This window comes from Parasteatoda tepidariorum, chromosome 4, assembly GCF_043381705.1.
Source record: "Parasteatoda tepidariorum isolate YZ-2023 chromosome 4, CAS_Ptep_4.0, whole genome shotgun sequence".
NCBI classification, from domain to species: Eukaryota; Metazoa; Arthropoda; class Arachnida; order Araneae; family Theridiidae; genus Parasteatoda; species Parasteatoda tepidariorum.
In genome coordinates this window covers 57,902,244-57,921,695 of record NC_092207.1, presented here as the reverse complement: position 1 = coordinate 57,921,695, position 19,452 = coordinate 57,902,244, and the positions used below count along the sequence as shown (strand labels likewise).

General features: G+C 28.3%; 2 protein-coding genes across 2 annotated transcripts; both read right to left on the bottom strand.

Annotated features, from left to right (window-relative positions):
* Positions 1 to 2,310: 2,310 nt before the first annotated feature.
* LOC107442338 (uncharacterized) lies at positions 2,311 to 9,793 on the bottom strand. The gene is made up of 7 exons (XM_016055879.3): positions 9,656 to 9,793; positions 8,197 to 8,300; positions 8,050 to 8,111; positions 6,572 to 6,691; positions 5,730 to 5,777; positions 3,299 to 3,319; positions 2,311 to 2,457 (listed from the first exon to the last, which is right to left on the bottom strand). The coding sequence occupies exons 2-7, from the start codon at positions 8,267 to 8,269 to the stop codon at positions 2,362 to 2,364; spliced, it is 420 nt and encodes a 139-aa protein (XP_015911365.1). The 5' UTR covers positions 8,270 to 8,300; positions 9,656 to 9,793; the 3' UTR covers positions 2,311 to 2,361.
* A 3,770-nt stretch (positions 9,794 to 13,563) lies between these two features.
* Positions 13,564 to 19,277, bottom strand: LOC122271522 (uncharacterized). The gene is made up of 5 exons (XM_071180345.1): positions 19,197 to 19,277; positions 18,973 to 19,092; positions 18,129 to 18,176; positions 17,968 to 17,988; positions 13,564 to 13,730 (listed from the first exon to the last, which is right to left on the bottom strand). The coding sequence occupies exons 1-5, from the start codon at positions 19,275 to 19,277 to the stop codon at positions 13,662 to 13,664; spliced, it is 339 nt and encodes a 112-aa protein (XP_071036446.1). The 3' UTR covers positions 13,564 to 13,661.
* Positions 19,278 to 19,452: the final 175 nt, after the last annotated feature.

Here is a 19,452-nt window from a genome sequence, read left to right as displayed (position 1 = left end):
ATATATATGAAATTTTACAATTCTTAATAAATTTAATTATATTTTTTAAGTTGTATTGATAAATACATAGCGATTGTAAAATGAAATAGATCTACTTTTGTTTTAAAAATTCTCCAAGTTAAAGTATTTTTTTTTCTAAATGTTTTTGTTGAACCTTCATTGAAAACATTAAATGTGCTTTTCTCTACATTTAAGAATCTTTTTCTGGATTTATAAAGTTCAATGCACCCCTCTAAGAAAATTGTTAGTTGCTTTTTGTTGTATACATTAAATGTACATAGCTTCATTGAAAGCATTGAACATGTTTCTCTCTCAATGTATATATTATAATATGATGTAATATATATATTATTATTGTTTTTTTTAATGCATAGAATTTTCTAATCCCTAAGCTAATTTTTTTTTCTTTCAAATTTAATAATTTTGAAAACAGCTATATTCAATTTATAAACAAAATATATGTATATATTTAAGGATCTGTTTAGGATCCTTTGCTCAGGTTTAAGATTTTTTTTTTTTTGAATAATCACTAAAACACTGTGATATTTTATTAATCTAACATATTTTTCCTTTTTTTTTTAATAAACATTTTGACATATTTTTTTTAATTGATTTACTTTGTATGCAATTAAAAATGTCCTATTTAACTATTCATAAAACTCTCAAAGTATAAATCTTCATATGTATAGATTTATTTTGAGCAAGAGAAATTTGTATAAATTTATGTATTTCACTTTCTGAAATCATTCTTTAACAATAAACATCTTTCAATATTGTGGAATTCAATTTATTTCTATATTCAGCTTGGAGATAGCTCCATGGATGCAACACATTCATAACTACCTAATATTTTTTTTCTTTACTTTTCTTAAAATAATTAATTACCCGACTTTATGGACCTATGAATTAAAACTATCAGAGTAATACAAATTTTAAATTTCTAGAAAATAAACTTTTTTATCTTCTTGAAATTGTCTTGAAAAGTGCATAGTGATTGTTAAAGGAACTTGACCTAATATTAACTTTACCAAGAATTCCATTTGTTTTAAAAATTCTTTCAAGGTGAAATGTTTTTTCTAAAAGTTAGAAATACGAAAATTCTAACGGCTAAATAAAAATGGAGAAAGCTTGGATGGATGGATCTCTTATTTAACTTAAAAGACTAAACTCGACAATTTAAATCAAATTAAGAACCCTTCAAAACCGCCCTCCAAGCTTCGTTAAAAAGCATGGATTAACTAGAAATAGAAAGATGTATGAGCGCACAACGACGCAGCAAGTAAGATGGCGGAAAACTCTCGCGGTTGCTTCACCTTGAAAAGAGTCGGCCAGTGGGAGTGTCTTCTCCACTTAATCCTAGCTCCATGATTAACACTGTACAAGCGTGAAGTAATTGCTGCCTGCTGGAGGTAGTGGAGATCTGAATTAGATAAACTTATATGCCTAAGGTACTCTATGGATTCATTTATTCTTTAGATTTCTACTGTATTTATCTAGTTTTCTACGTTTAATAAGAGTAACACTGTACAAGCGTGAAGTTATTACTTTCGGCTGGAGTTAGTGCTTTGTTGAATTAGACAGACGTATATAGCAAAGGTACTCAATAGATTCTTTTATTATTCTTTAGATATCTGGGAAGAATAATTAAGTGTTAAAAATGATACCAGAATCTGATCAAGTATCATGGAGAAGTTGGCATTAGGATCTGTTTCTTATTCTCCAAAGAGCAGAGACGGAAAGAGGAGTATGATTTTTTAAAACCACACAAATTTTCCAATTTATAATTATTATCAGTCTTCAAATGTCTTTTTTTTTCATTCTGGCGGGATTTAATAATACATAAGAAGGAAATCTCCGAATATCAGAACTGCTAGAAAGTTTTAAAGCATCATTATATGAATCCAAAAATTATACCTTCTGCATTTAGAAAAAAATTACGATATTTTCATAAGCAATAATTTTTATATTAGTCACTTTTTTACTTTCTCTCAAAATCATATAAAATTTCAAATATAATAATAATTTTATTAAATTCGCATAATTTTAGGATTAAATTTATTTTAAGTATTTATTCTTGAAGTTTAAAAAATATTTTTAGATTTTTCGAAAAAGTCTTTGCGCCAATCTCATCGCTGCTACAACTCTGTATAATTGAAATCTTGAGTGTTCCTGGAAAACTAAAATGATTGCACAGTTTACTCTTTTCACAATTATAAACTGAAAAGCATAAGTGCTTTCATTTATTTTTGTTTTATTTTTTAAGAAAGAAACAGCCAATTGTAAAAAAAAACGAAAGAAACAGACAACCAATAGAGAAAACTGTCATTTTTATTCAACTTTCATCATATATGTATTCTACATTCAAAGAGAATCTGGTATAACTAAGTCTAAGACGCTTTTCTTTGTTGGTTTTCCAGGTCCTACATCGTATTTTTCCTCAACTTCACCGTAGCATCTCTAGAAGAAGAATATAGAAACTTTAAGTTGAATGTTGTAATTAAATGCTCTAAACTAAAGAAAAACTAAATGCCTTAAACTAAGTTTAAGATGTAAATCAAAGAAAATAAGAACTTTAACTTTATTCTTTTTTATTTCAATCCTTTTAAATTAGTCCAAATAGTAATCTTTTAGGAATTAAAAATAGGAAAAAAGAAGAAGAAGGAAAAGATTCCTCTTATTTGACTATATTATCTATTCGGTTATTTATTATTCACAATTCTAACCATGTTTTTATATAAATGTCAACAAAAGGCCATTTACAAACAACACGTTAGAAAAATTTAAGCAAAATTCCTAGCAATAATTAGAAATTGATCAACAAATTAAATAAGCGAGAAGTAAAAAAATCATGAACAATCTCATGTGATTTGTAAACAAACAAGCCAAAACCACTTTTTACGAATAATTAAATAATTTTATCGTAAGACAAATTATACCATATTTGTAAAATAGGAAGGTCAGTCCTTCTTGCTCTCTTCGAAATAACGGGTGAAGTTTCGTCCTCTGTTTCTTGTGTCCGTGATATTTCCGGGCTGATGTGTTCAAAAGTAATGCATCAAATGAGTACATATTTTGTATATACTCTTAGTTTTAAACAATTTTCTTGAACAAAAAAAAATAAATTTTATGAGCGCTTTCGTCAAAATTATTCGATTATTGTACTAATTGTTTTAATGCGTAGAATATCATGATGAAGTCATGAAAACATACTTATGTTTCCCCTTACGCATTATAAAAAAAATGATGAGAAAAAGTCCTAAAAGAATTTTTTTTAATAAAAGGGCCACGCAATACTCACTTCGTTTTCAGCCATGTGTTCCTGTAAAAAAAAATTTTTTTTTAGAAATCACTATTTATTAATTAGCATTTAAGTGAAAATCAGAAATATTTCAAAATAATTTCCAAACTTAAATAAATCAGATTGTGGAGTAAGTTTGTAGATAACGAACAATTTTGTTTCTCTCTAAGTGTATTAAGTTTCCAAATGATCGAAATTGTACTACTTAAACTAGTAATAAAAGGAATAATTCATGTAAAACTCAGGAACTTTTAATTTAAATGAACGTTAGCTGTAATCGTTAAAATATACCTGGGAAGAAGCCTTGCGAAATGGAAGAACAGTTAGCACAAGTTAGAGAAAGACATTGCAAAGATGCATCGATTGTAGTGTGTAGGTAAGGAATTCGAATTCCGCTAAAACCTTGGCGCAACTTTGTGATGTTCTACGCTATCTTGTGCTATCTGTTCATCAAGTTTATATAAGGTTTATAAGCTGAACTTGAACTTTGTTAGAAGCATACAAGCCTGCATATCTATGTGTAACAACAAATAAATATTAATAAATAGATGCATCCAGTATTGTCGTGTTGCTAACCGGCCTGTGTAGGGAGCAGGGAACTGTCCTTGCATCAGAAAGGTCCTGGGTTCGAATCCCGGGCAAGGCATGGATGTTTCTTTCTCTCTCTGTGTGTTCTATGTCCTTTCTCTTTTGTATGTGAATGTGACCCGCCCTATAAACGGATTGTGGTTGTGTGAATGGCGTGGCAGAAGTGGAATTCCTGGCCATAGGTGGCGCTACTGAAAAACAGGAACAATCGCACCCCCACTGCCTAAACTGGCATACAACAACAACAACAAGTATTGTCGTGTTATTCGAAACTGCTACCTCTACGCTTTTTACTTAGGATGTTGGGACACCATGATGCATAATAAATTATTGCTTTAGTTTAGCCTTGTTTAGCCTTGTACAGTATATTTACAAGCATGTTTCTTATAGTTATATAAATTGAAAGATGTTAGCTTTTAGCTTACATAGAAATAAAAACAATTAATCAAAAATAAATCTAACAAGCGTTTACAAAAGTTATCAAATGGAACATTTTTGCGTCATCTCATGTTTTACTAGTAACGAAATTACCAACTTTCTCTGTAAAATTACCAGCACTTTCGGTAAAAATTTCTGAATTTCTTACCTCATTTACCCACTAACAACATTTAATCAAGTCACACTTCGTTACTAATGTTACCAAAATTGATTACCATAGCGCTATGGTAAAAGTTACTGAATTTTTTGGGGTTCCCCCCTAGCTAGATACACATTAAATTTTACCATTTTTCTCAACTCAAATTAGAGAAAATATTTATAATCAAAGCAATAGTTTTCGCCACTTTTATTAGGATTTAAAATTACTGTTACACATTGAACATTCACGACACAGTTGAAATCGTGTTGAAGTCAGACAAACAGGACATTTTGTTCCAAAACATTTTTAGTTTTTTTTAATCGTAATTTTAGTTTTTTTAGTCTTAATCTTAACTTTTTTAGCAATTTATGTACGATCTTGTACAGCATGTATGAAAACTTGGATGCATTTTTCTAAGTACAATTCGATTAATAGAACAGTTCAATTTATAGCAAATTTTTTACATTCATTATCGATTACATTGTGAATAACAACTTTAACTGTTACGTTCGAAGGGAAGTGCACATTTAAATTCTTAAATATATCAAATTCTGTACAAGTTTATGATTTTATTTTATCTTTCAAACTCATACAGAATTAGTGAAGGAAATAAACTATAATTCATAATATCGAACTTAGGAAAGAATAATCTTAAAAGGGTAAAATATTTTAGTAATTTTTTTAGAAAATGCTAAAATGTTATAATTTTTGAAATTGTTACAATAAAAATTAATTTCTTTCATTGATTTAATGGTATTGCTTTATATGGTTCAACATAATGTACTTAATTTTCTTAGAGATTTTTACTTTATTTAGAAAAGATATCTTAAAATTTATTTTGTACTTTGCAAGACTAAACTACACATTTATCGACACTATAAGAAATTCCGGATAAAATTCCAGTAAAAAGTTTTGGCATTCTGAGTGCAGTATCCGTAAAAGATTATACCATAATTTTCACAGTAATCTTTATTTAATTACAGTAATTCTGTACATATTGCTGTGAAAATGACGATACATGAGAATTTTTTTGTTCCATAAAATTTTGCGGAAAAAATAACTGACACTCTCTGTGCCAGTACTCTTTACAGTAATTTTATCTGAAATTATTCACGGTGAAGTAGGAAATTTGTAGGATGTTAAAGATTTTCATATTTATACAAGTCTTACTTATTTTTCATTTGTCAACTATAATAATAATTGACTATTTTTATTCAGTCAATAAGTATGTTTTTTCAAATTTTTATTTTCAAAATAATTACTTACTTCCGTGATTTTACCGTTTTCAATATGACCTCCCATGCAATCAGCGAACTGCAAATAAAAAGTAGTTTAAATTATTTTTTATTTAAAATTTTGAAAGAATAGCTTGTGGATAATTAAAAGGATATAAAATTCTTAACCATCATTTTACAGTTAAGGAATTAATTTTTTGTAAAATTTATAACAACTAAGAACTTTCGAGAACTAAAATTTCATTCCAAAATTTTAAAATTTTAAATATAAATATTATTAATTGCATAATTACTTCTGTTTTTCATCTTCAGGCAACCTTCAAATGTTTTTTGAATTGTTTTTGGTTGAGTCCACCATATGCATTGCTAACCATCACATCATATTCTTCAACCAACCATAACAAATGATTGCGTTTTAAAATGCTAGGTTAAAGTAATCTTTGCTTAAAGCTAATCCAAACATATCGCATTAATTAAAACGGATGATAAAAAAGCACCATAAAAGTTAAGAAAGTATCTTTGTTTTGCATCTGGCATCGATATTTGCGAATGTTACATGATGAAAAAATATAATAGAATTTAGTAGTAAAACGGATAAATAATTCGCAGTGCAATAAATAATTCTACATATTTAAAACCGCAGGCATTAACTTGGCTCACTTATTTTTAAACTACTGATAATTCCATAAGATATATTATTATTAAGCATGCTTTAGTTGATACTTCTATATGAATAATGTTCACGTCATCAACAAAGAATAAGAAATATTAGCTCATTTTCCCCATTAATTTTTAAATTCTTGCTCAAAAGTCCTCAATCGGGACTTTCTAAACATTTATTTTCTTAAAATCTACAAAAAAATTAAGACTTACCGTTTTAAATTTTTGACGGTCTTTGCAGGCTTCAACAAGATAAGGATAGGTTTTATCTACATTTTCTGGAAGTGCATCTGGAACGGCGGCTTTCTTACATTCATTAATGAGTTTCAATTGCTTAATTGAAATACAAAATATAATAAGTACATGAAGGCCATTTTAAATTGTGAACAAAGAAATCGTTTACTACATGAATAGATAAATACATAATGATTTAACAAAACTTGTTCCAGTTCATAATACATTGAAATATAAATAATTATTATTATTGAAATTAAATGTGTTATAAAATTTGGAAAACAGAAAGGCTAAGTTTATTACCTATTAGAACATTAATTTTGATTAGACGGCGTAGTAAAAATTAACTTAAAAAAAATATTTAAATTTAATTCGTATAAAATTTAATTTTTCTACTAATAGTTTGTAATTTTTATCAAATAACTTAATTTCGGTCAGGATAGCCTAGTTAGTAGGGCACTGGGCCCATGTCTAAGAGTTCGTGGGTTTCATCCCCGCCAGCCGAACACTCCCCGTGTAGTAAATGGTGACTGATGCACGTTAAATCTGTTGAGTTTCAAAGTCCTCCGTGTTCCCATAAGAAATCCATACCTCTGGTGGTACTGATCCAGGAGTTTCCTTGTCCTCTGGATGGGTTCAACAATACAAGGTTACGGAGTTGAACATCAGTAGTCTTAAACCCAAAAATTGGGTCGGCTGCTCAACCACGAATATATTAAAAAAATAATAATAATAACTTAATTTAAAAGCTCAGCTGTGTGCATTAAAACATATTTCGAGCATTTTACCCTTTGGCACAGATTTGACCCTGGGGTCCCTTTTATACATCTTTTTCCTCCGACTCTCCAAATTACAAGTAAAACAGATTTTGATATTTCATTATTTTATTTTTGTTTTTTTTATTTATTATAGAAAATAATCTAATAGTTACTTAAAAATCTATTTGTTTCAGTATTTGTTTAAAAATATAAAATATTAAATTTTTTATTCATATTCAAGAATTTTTCAATAATTAGTTTGTAAATTAATGAAAATTTATAGATGAATTACTGTTTTTCCTTGTCCTAAATAACTGCAAAAGAGTGCAAATTTGAAAAAGTACAATAAATTTTGAACAAAATAGGTTTTTAAGAGGAATCTAATACATTTACGTGCATAAGCAAGGTTTAAGCACATAAATTTACAAAAAAACATCAGTTCTTCTAAAAATAATTTTTACAAGCTTATTTTAAAATATCTTATGATTTTTTCTAGCTTATTTTTATTTCAGAACATTTTATTTCACCTTTTTCTACCTACTTTTCCTGTTTAAGGATTCTTATAGCAATTTTAACCGGGGGGGGGGGAATCAGACTGGGAGTTGTATCGTTACATTTACATGCATTTTTGTAATGTTTTCACGATCAGAATAATTTTATTTTTAAAAAAATGTTAAAAATGAAAAAATAACGTCTTACCTCTTCCGGAATTAAAGTGTTGCATTTATCGAATTCAGCACCTATTTCTTCGGTGAGTTTCGCTACACAAAAAATATTGATAAGGAAGTTAGATTTCATTTTTCTCTCCAAAAATAGTTTAATGAAATAATTAAAAGACCTATTTACCACAAACTTTCTTCTTTTCAAAAGCACTAACCGATGCAGCACAAAATACTAATATGATCCAAAATAGGTGCATTTTGTCAGAGAATACTCAACAAAGTGAAACACTGAAATCATTTGATTAGTGGGAATAAGAAATCGGACTTAAATAAAAGAATCTAATGTAAATAATTTATACTACAATATTTATATACATAATAATTATGAACAATAAATTATATTACAATATTTATTTTTTAGTCTTTTCACTAGAGTTATTCAAAATTAAAATTATTTTTTTTACATCCACATCATATAATTCAGCTTTTCCTTTCAACTTTTATACCTATCAATATAATCATATGTAAATATATTTTGCTGGAAAATGGGTAAACTAATAATTAAGAACAAATTACTTTCTGGTCATCAAGAGATGAACTAACAGCAAATTTGCTCTCAGTGAGATAAGGGGCCAACTCTTAATTACCAGATGTAGCTACTTCAATTTTATCCATTTATCCATAATGGCAATTAATCGAAAGATTGCTGCCCAGAGGTTAACTTTATTTTTAATCGTTTGGCAGTTTGAATGTATTCAAATCCATAAACATATGTCCGTTATTCAGAGGCTGTCTTTATTTTGAAGTTAGTAAGTATTGTGTTTTTGTGGAAGTATTGTGTTTTTTTTAATTAATTGTAGATTTTTTTGGAAATAAAAGTTGCATTTTAAAAACCAAAAATAGCAATTTTAAATAAGGTCGAAAAGCATGGAAAACGCAGAATAACACACAAAATTTATAAGGGAAAAATAAAATGCAGTAAGATCTGTATGATGCACAAAACGGGTAAAAAAACGGACCACCGAAAAAAATCGAATCTTCACGTTCTAGGACTCAAACTTAATGGTTCGAAAGTGCGACCTCAAATGTTCTATTCGATTAGTGCAGAAGATATTTTAAGTTACAAAATCAGACACAAAAATGCACTTTCTTTGAATAAACATACCTTTTATTCGACGGATTCACATTTCTGACCCCCAAAACATAAGGGGTAACTTTTATATTCACAGTCCCTAAAAACTATTGTGTATCGATTAAAAATTCAGAATAACTAAAATCATGTTTTTCTGCCCAGTTCAATGTAAAGGAATCTCATTTTAGTGATAATAAGTTCTATATTTTCCCAAAAGAACGATGATTTTTCTCTCAAACGTTTATGAATCTAAAATATCGTTCCTAAAAATTTAAAAAGATCGAGTGAATCAAAATTTAAGAAAAAAAATTTTTTAGATAATATTTTTTTCTTATATTTTAGGAAATTTCATGACGTACTTAAATTTTAGTGTTACTATAAAGTTTAAAAAAAATGAATTTTTGAATTACGTTTTCTTTTCTTTCTTTTTTTTGTAGAAAAAAATTTAAGAAATCTTATATAATAACATTAATACTTGTAAGATTATTTCTTTAAAAAGACTAAAGTTTACCTGGCAATGTGTTCGTTCTAAAAGAATCATCTGCATTCGAAAAGGATCACGTATCTCCTTTTAAGTAAAACCCAATTTTCATTAAACTTATTTTAACTAACAGGTGTTACAATATGTAATAGCTGTCATAAAAGTAAGTCGATGTTAAATATCATTTTTCTTCCTGTCACTTGATATCAAGGTGATGTATCAAAAGTTTTATAAATGCAACATGTGTTTGGTGCTGCCTATTACAAATCATTTCATTTCAAATTACGAGACTATCAGAATAATCAATTTTGAATTTTTCTATGAAAATAAAAAGGAAATATGCCTCATTTTTAAGTTAACCATTTCTGTTTTTTTTTCTTTTCAAAACCATAAGTTCGAGTTAAAAATTTTAACATATGCTGAAAATAATTTTTCTTGAAAAGCAAAAAATATCTTCATACAAAATTCCGATACTCCTATTTTCTCTTTTCTTTTCAAAACCATACGTTCAAATTTTAAATACTACCATACGCTTAAAATAATTTTTCTTGAAAATCATAAAATATATTCATATAAAGTTCCTATGTTTGTTCTGTTTTTTTTTTTTTTCAAAATCATGAGTTAGAATTTAAAATGTTACCATGGGTTGAAAATAATTTTTCCATAAAATCATAAAATAATTTTTGGTAATTATTATTTTACATTCGTTACGTTTTGGTAATCGTTTTTATCGTTGAAAATAAAAGTAACACATATTTTAGTTCTGATTAACTTAGAAAACCAGGGTCTGTTTTTTACTCACTAAAAATAAAAACTATTCATACCACCCAGAAAAAAAACAATATGAAAGGTTAAATTGGGATTAATACATATACTGTTGTTAGCATTTTTTCATATGGATGTAGTAACCTGGGAAATGCTTGTACTGGGTGATCTATAATCACCACTTTTAATACATACTTTTAGAATATATTCCCCGTATATTGCAAATTGCTCTTTGGAAAGCCTGGTGGCTCAGGAGAGAGAGGTGACCTCCCAAAGTAGTGACCCAAGTTCGAATCTCAGGGATGACTAGTTGATACGAACTCCATACCCGGCTTCCACCGACCACAATTATGACGTTAAATATCTTCAGTGGTGGACGGATATCATGGGTTAGAGTCCCCTTGCCGTCAAGCTAAACTTGGTATGTCTCGTGGTTTCCTCACCATGTACCGCAAATGAGGGTTAGTTCCATCAAAAAGTCTTCCCCGTAGGCAAATTACTCCTAATCCTTGATCCAGTAGTTCCCTTGTCTTCTGAATTAGCTTCAAAATTACAAAGCTATTAGGTTGAACACTGAAAATCGTGAACTAGGAATCATGTCGGCTGTTCAACTATGTTTATAAAATTGGTGTATGGATTGCAAATTAATTATAAGATTAATAAAGATTAAAATTAAAATTGGAAGAATCATTATTGAGGTTAGTCCTGCTAAAGTGAGATTAAAGGCATTAACACTATTTTTTGTCGATTTAATGAAAATAAGGAAGATATAATTATTTTAACACCTTTCTACTTAATTTCACAAATAAACTAGTATTCTTCAAAAACATTGGTATCATATCTCTGAACTGTTAAATAACCAAAAACATTCTGAATGAACATTTTATTTTAAGTTTACACCAAATAAATATTTGGTGTAAACTTAAAATAAAATGTTTGGTAAAAATTACCAAATAAATATTAATAAATAATAATAAATAAATATTCTTTAAATATTGACACGAGTAATATAATTTTTCGGAGCTCCGTAAATTTGGAGAATCATTATTGTATATATAAACTATTTAACAAAATTTTGACTTGAAATTATGATAGAGCATGTTTCAAATGTATAGCAACTTCTTTTGAATCATTAGTAAAAGCTTAAAGACAAATCATTGGGCAATTTCAGGATCATGACCACATACCGGCCATGGGGGCTGTTTGTGTACGCAAAAGGTACTTTTTGTTGAACTGAATTGTTAAACTGGTTATTGCCTATTAAATACCAAGAAAGTTTCGATCACCAATGTTGATTAATAAAAAATATTGATTGTGGTTGATTATTAGCCAAATAATTTCAATTCGATTAATTTACAAACGAGATTAATAGATTAATTTTACAAACTACTCGTATAATTCGTTATAAAATGCATGCATGTTTTAGTTATTTAAAAGAATAGTGTTCTCACAAGCTTTACATAAATCTATCAATTGTATGAAATAATTTTATAATACTTAACTTCCATTCAGATTTATATTAATATTCTGTTTGTGCTATGTTATGTTTGTTTAACAAACCAATTTTATTTTAACAAATATTGTAAATATGCATAACAGCACTAACACAATAAACAACAGAATAATTTGGTAAAAATATTTAATTAGTAAAATTGAAACACTACTGTAACTAATTTTCAATTGTAATTGTTAAATTTGTATTATTGTCATAAACGAATTTTCGCTAATGCAAAGACATCCCTGTACAAAAGGGATCTTCTGATTTTTTTTTGGCCAGAAAATCACAGAAGAAAATTTGAAGAATTCCAAGGGAAAAAGCCCATGGGAGAAATTTATAATTTTATTTAAAACATGATTATTGCGTACATTATTCATTTTTTTACCACATGCTCGTATTTCTTAGGATTAAAATGAAATTGGAGTAGAATCAACTTAATTTATGCATTTCTGCTATTGTAAAAATGCTAATTATTCCATGCAATACTATACAAATGCTAAACAACCATGCTAATCATACTGCACATACTCAGATATTTCGAATTTTCCACGGAAACAAAAAAAGTACTAGCATTCAAACTAAATGTGAACTTGATCTCGTGAATTAGTTGCAGTTTTAATTTTTTAAGGATTTTCCAAACCCCTAACTTGTTCTTTTTTGGAATTCTGTTTTTATGTGTTATGTTTCTGAATTCAGTTTAATGTGTTTTTCCGTGTAAATAAAAGAAAGTAAACAAACTACAATTCGTCAATCACTGAAGCATCAGCCATTAACTTTGAACTACTAATAATCACCTGAAATAATTTTCACTCTAAGGCTCTTCTCATTTTTTATAAAACATATTATTGTAAACTCAATGAGTAGACAAACTGGATGGTTACGTGTTGAACAACCATTTCTCAATTGACTCTTGACCACCATTTCTCAATTTTTTCAGCTACGGAACTCTAAATAATCAACCTTCTTCCAACGGAAACCTGACTTTAGAAATAAAGTAAATGAAGACATTGTGAACGTATTAACCTTTGAAAGACTACTTTATTTTACCTTTTATACATTTTGTATTTAAAAAAGTATTGAAATTTTTTTCATTCTTTATTATTAATAATCTGAAATTCAGTTTTATGTTAGACACTTGAACTAGCAGTCTTGGAGCTGAATCTAGTCTAGTTAAAAACTTGTTTTTGTATTGCTATGAAATAAAAAATAAGAGGAAATGCCACAAATGTTGAAAATTAAAATTAGGGAAACATATTTCTATATTAAGGAATTTAATTGCTTTGCTTAGATTTGAAAAGAGCAATATGAAATACTATTGCAATTTTTTTGATAACTGTTTGTCATTTTCTTAATTATATATTTTTAAAAACTTTCATTTCTTTCGCATTGGTATTTTATTTTAAATAATTTTATAAGGGCAATCGAAATAGCAAATAAATATTGAATTAATGATTGAATCTAAATATAATTACATATTTATCAAAAATTTTTAAAAACTGCTCAAAAATAGTCCTAAAAATAGTCGGTTTAACTCTTCCACGGAACCCTAGGGCTCAGCGCAACAGCATTTGGGAGCCACTGCTCTTGAACCTTTGAAATCGGTCACTATGGGATTGTACTACATAAGTAGCTACCATATTAAAAATATTATAATTTAGTAAAAAATGAATACATATTAATAATAACAAACATTTCTTTATTTGTCTGTACACATGCTTTTGGACTTAGAAAAGTAACAGAAAGACATAAATCTCAATAAAGAGCCTTTATGCTTCATCCAACCCTAAACATTGGTCTTTCAGGTCCCACATCATACTTCTCTTCAACTTCTCCATAACATTTCTAAAAGAAATATATTATGAATTATTTTATAAAACTTACAACAAAATTGTATATTAAGCAGAGCTTGAATATTGTATTGCCCTACATGCCTAAGACATGCAAAGATTGCGAATTTTTATCTTTACTTGCCCGTTCGCAAGTAAACTTGCAAGATTTCAATTCCAAGCTGCCTCCATATGGGAAGTGGATTGTTTTGAAAAAAATAGGGAATCATATTCAATTCCGTCAAGTAAGCCCAATTACCTTTTCCTGGTATTCAAGCAATTCTTTTAAGTTAAAGGGCCATTTTCCGGCATTTCCCACACTGACATTTTTTTTAATCTAAATTGTGCGAAATGTTTTGCTACCTTTAAAAAAAATTTATTCGTATTGCTGAAAGGAAAATTTTTATATTCAATAATATATAATGAAACTTAATACAAAGTGTGTAAAGCATTTAAATGCTCACTCATAGCATTTAAATGCTTTTGAATGCATTTATTTTGTTTTTATAAAAGTAATACATTTTGTGATCGATTTTCAAATTTTGTAATTTTGTAATCTAAAATAAATTCTGTCAACTGTATCTGTTTCAATGAAAATTCCTATAGGCATCTCCTACCTTTCTCAGGCTGCAAAAGACGTAAAAAAAGTTTGTTTCTATAGATAGGCATCCTTGAATTTATTTGTAATCTTTTCGGCTTCGCATATAAATATTTAATTTCTCTCCTTAAAATTTTAATGAAAAACGCCCAGTTGCCAGATTAGGAGAATAAACAGCACAGAAGGAGGCAAGAAAAAAGAATCTAAATTATGATTTTAGTTGATTTAAAGGTAACAAACTGGTCGCCGAAAGACATCTCAATCAAAAAAGGTGACGTTGTGCCTCAAAAAAGAGAAGAAGAAAAAAAGCAGAAAAACATTTCTCTTTTACTTTTAATTTTCGTTGTAACTTCGAATAATTTCTTATAAATTTTATTTATCACATTAGCAAATGTCTGAGCAGATATATTTTTTTAAAAATTTAATAACTTGCAATTTAATAGAGTTTTATAAACACATTTGCATAAATTTAACTCATTTCGTGGTATTTTTTTTATTAAGCAAAAGAAACCTTTAAAAAAAAATTGTTACAATCATACAAACTGAGTGAACTGGTGCGTTTCTTGTTTTTCAGTGACGCCATCTATGGCCAAGAATACGACTTCAGCCGCACATCACAATCCGTTTATAAGATGGTCCCATTCATTCACAGATCGTAATTTTGACCTGAACCAGAGAACGGTCAATCTTCAACTCAATACCCCCAGAGATATTGATTTGTTATGGGAACTTGAAGGACTTTGGGATCTGACAGATTTAATGCTCACCAGTCATCATTTATTACACGGGGAGTCTTCGGCCGTCGGGGATCTAACTCCAAACCTCTTGGATATGGGAACAACACCCTACCAACCACGCTATCCTGGCTAAAAAAACTAAATGTGATGATAAAATGCTAATAATAATAAATAAAGGATGTTTCCGAAACTGGAAAGCAAATACTCACTTCTAAGTCAGACATGCTAGCCTGTAAAAAAGGAGAGTATCTGGTTAAAATTAGTATATATATTTTTCTAACTACTTATATAAACTCTTAATTTTATACTATTAACTTCATTGTTATTGTTTTAAAACTATTTTTTTTTAATTTCTACTTACGTCCGTAATTTCACCCTTTTGGATGTGTCCTCCCATGCAATAGCTAAACTGTAAAAGAAAAACAATAGTTTAGTTACTTTGTTTAGTTTATATTCTTTAAAAGAATATAAATTGAGGGCATTGATACTTTGTTTGAAATGTTTGGTTTAAAAATGTTAATTATAATAAGCTAAATTTCATGTAATAGAAATAAATAACCAAACTAATTTTTTAAGTAAAAAAAGTCATTTATCAAAAAAAAATTAAACAATCAGCAAACTTTCTGAATTAGCATGCAGTCTTTTTTAAGAAAGCTTTTTTCTTTATTTTCTTAGAAAAAAATCATGCAGTTTATCATGCAATCTTATTTTAGTTATTTTTTTTTTTTCATGTTTCAGATTTATTTAGTAACAAAAAATTGAAAAAACATTGCAAATACAAAAAAAAGTGTGTTGTGTAAGATTTATTAATCCAAAATCAGCAACAACAAAAAAATTAAATTAAAAAAAGCAAGTATTTACCATTAATGGTGCGTAAGTTCAATTCAATAGCCACAAGAAAGCATTTCTTACTAAAGAAAATCAAAACTGTCGATTATCTTTGTAATTATATCTAATTCAATTTAGCATCTGACGGAACGTTAACTTTTCATGTTTTTGCATTCTTTTTTCCAATTTTAATTATATTTTAGGAAAATATCAGATGTATTTTTGTGTGTGGTGTAGAGATTAAATACGGCTTTACGATTATGGGTAGACTAGACTTTTAAAAAAATACACCGAAGAGCCGTTACATTATGACCACCCTGCTNTTTCAGGTCCCACATCATACTTCTCTTCAACTTCTCCATAACATTTCTAAAAGAAATATATTATGAATTATTTTATAAAACTTACAACGAAATTGTATATTAAGCAGAGCTTGAATATTGTATAGCCCTACATGCCTAAGACATGCAAAGATTGTGAATTTTTATCTTTACTTGCCCGTTCGCACACAGCAAGATTTTAACTCCAAGCTGCTTCCATATGGGAAGTGGATTGTTTTGAAAAAAATGGGGAATCATATTCACATCCGTAAAGCGAGCCCAAATACCTTTTCCCGGTATTCCTTACACTGACGATTCTTTTTAGTTTAATGGCCATTGCCCGGTATTTCCTACACTGATAATTTTATAATCCAAATTGTGTGAAATTTTTTGCTACATTTAAAATAATTTATACGTATTACTGAAAGAAAATTGTTATATTCAATAATATAAAATGAAAGTTAATACAAAGTTTGATAAACTCATAGCATTTAAATGCTTTTGAATGCATTTTGTTTTTTAAAAGTAATATATTTTATGATCGATTTTCAAATTTTGTAATTTTATAATCTAAAATAAATTCTGTCTACTGTATCTGTTTCAATGAAAATTCCTACAAGCATCTCCTACCTTTCTCAGTCTGCAAAAGACATGAAAAAAAGTTTGCTTCTATAGATAGGCGGCTTTGAATTGACTTGTAATCTTCTCGGCTTCGCATATAAATATTTAATTTCTCTCTTTAAAATTTTGATTAAAAACGCCCAGTTTGCTAGATTAGGAGAACAAACAGCACTAAAGAGGGCAAAGAAAAAGAATCTAAATTATAGTTTCAGTTGATTTAAAGGTAACAAACTAGTCTCTCAAAGCCATATCAATCAAAAAAGGTGACGTTCTGCCACAAAAAAGGAGGGGAAAAACGAAAAAAAACATTTCTTTTTTAACTTTTAATTTTCGTTGTAACTTGGAATATTTTTTTACAATTTTTACTTATTACATTAGAAAATGTCTAAGCAGGTATATTTTTAAAAAAATTTAATACGTTACAATTTAATAGAGTTTTATAAATGCATTTGAAAGCATTGCATATATTTAACTCATTTCGTAGTATTATTTTTTTTTATCAAGCAAAAGAAATTTTTTAAAAAAAATTTTCACAATCATACAAACTGAGTGAATTATATATGTTTAATTAAATATTAAAACCCTTCTACATCTTTAACTACGCTTTTTAAACAAGAAATCATTACATGTGTAAATAAACACATATTAAATTGAAAAAAAAACTAAATGTTATATTGTTCCTAATGCCATTTGCCAATCTAGCAAGACTGCTAGTTGATACCAAGCGTATTTAAGGCAGAGGGTGCGTTTCTTGTTTTTCAGTGGCGCTATCTATGGCCAAGAATACGACCTCAGTCGCGCACACATCACAATCCGTTTGTAAGATGGTCCCATTCATACATCCATTCACTCACAGATCGTAATTTTGACCTGAACCAGAGAACGATCAATCTTCAACTCAGTATCCCTAGAGGTATTGACTTGTTATGGGAACTTGGAGGACTTTGGGATCTGACTGATTCAATGCGCACCAGTCACCATTTATTACACGAGGAGTCTTCGGCCGTCGGGGATCTAACTCAAAACCTCTTGGATATGGGAACAACACCCTATCAACCACGCTATCCTGGTTGAAAAACTAAATGGGATGATAAAATGCTAATAATAATAAATAAAGGATGTTTCCAAAATTGGAAGGCAAATACTCACTTCTAAGTCTGCCATGTTAGCCTGTAAAAAAGGAGAGTATCTAGTTAAAATTAGTATATATATTTTTCTTGCTACTTATATAAACTCTAAATTTTATACGAATTTCTATTAATTTCATTGTTATTGCTTTAAAACTATTTTTTTTTTAAATTTCTACTTACGTCCGTAATTTCACCCTTTTGGATGTGTCCTCCCATCCAATAGCTAAACTGTAAAAGAAAAACAATAGCTTAGTTACTTTGTTTAGTTTATATTCTTTGAAAGAATATAAGTTGAGGGCATTGATACTTTGTCTGAAAAATTTGGATTAAAAATGTTAATTATAATAAGTTAAATTTCATGTAATAGAAATAAATAACCAAACTAATTTTTTAAATAAAAAAGTCACTTATCAAAAAAAAATGTAACATTTAACAAACTTTCTGAATCAACATGCAGTCCTTTTTAAGAAAGCTTTTTCTTTATTTTTCTTAGAAAAAAATCATGCAGTTTATCATGCAGTCTTATTTTAGTTATTTTTTCTTATGCTTTTTTCATATTTTTGATTTATTTAGCAACAAACAATTGAAAGAACATTAAAAATTCCAAAAAAAATGTGTTGATATGAGTCAATATGAATTTTTCAGAACAAATAACATAGCAAATCAAATAACATAGTATTCATTAAATAAACTTATTGTAAAAATTAAAAACTAAAATGGATGCTAAAATTAGAAAATTTAACTTTGATTTTTTCTTTATAAATTGCTACTTTTGAATGATATGCATAGTATAACCACCAGCACTAGAAGATTCTGTCTTCGATTTCATAGACATACTTTCTAGATAGCGGTTTTGAAATTTGATATTAAAATTACTGTACCATCAATAAATACTATTCTACTTTTCCTTAATGTTGAGCAAATTTTCTTTGTAATAAAATATTAACTTTTTCTTTCAACGTTTGCTGGTGCAATAGAAATCCCATAAATCATTTGAAAAGAAATACAGAATTATCAGAATTACCTTTCCAAATTTTGAGTGATCTTCGCATGCAGCAACAAGATATGAATAGGTTTTATCTACAGTTTCTGGAAGTGCATCCGAGAGTGCTTCTTCCCTGCACTCATAAATTATTTTAAAGACCTAAAATGCATTACATTAAATAAAAGAATAGGATTAATTAATAAAATTTTTAATTATTACATCCCAGAGAGCAGTGCAAGGTGGATTTTAATGTGAGCAGCAACCTTTATCTCAAATTCCCAACAAGGTTCCAAAATGCTTAGCAAATAAATCATGCAAGCTTCAAAAAAGTTACATTTAACCATGCTAGCACGGGAAGAGATTCGCATTAAGTTTTCATAAATAGCCCTTTTATATTGAGATTAAATTTGAAAACACTACACATCATTATTAAAATAATGTTGCGCTTTAAAACTTTATCATGCGTAGGAAAAAAAAACTCAAAAACAAGCTTTGGAACAAAAGGTGGGATATTAATTT

Coding starts and splice junctions, on each gene's coding strand:
- LOC107442338 (XM_016055879.3), bottom strand. CDS start 8,269: ATGCACCTATTTTGGATCATATTAGTATTTTGTGCTGCATCGGTTAGT. Junction 6,692..8,049: donor ACACTTTAATTCCGGAAGAG/GTAAGACGTTAT, acceptor ATTTCAATTAAG/CAATTGAAACTCATTAATGA. Junction 3,320..5,729: donor AAAACGGTAAAATCACGGAA/GTAAGTAATTAT, acceptor TTTTTTTTACAG/GAACACATGGCTGAAAACGA.
- LOC122271522 (XM_071180345.1), bottom strand. CDS start 19,277: ATGGTTAAATGTAACTTTTTTGAAGCTTGCATGATTTATTTGCTAAGC. Junction 19,093..19,196: donor GTTGGGAATTTGAGATAAAG/GTTGCTGCTCAC, acceptor AATGCATTTTAG/GTCTTTAAAATAATTTATGA. Junction 18,177..18,972: donor ATCACTCAAAATTTGGAAAG/GTAATTCTGATA, acceptor TTTCTTTTACAG/TTTAGCTATTGGATGGGAGG.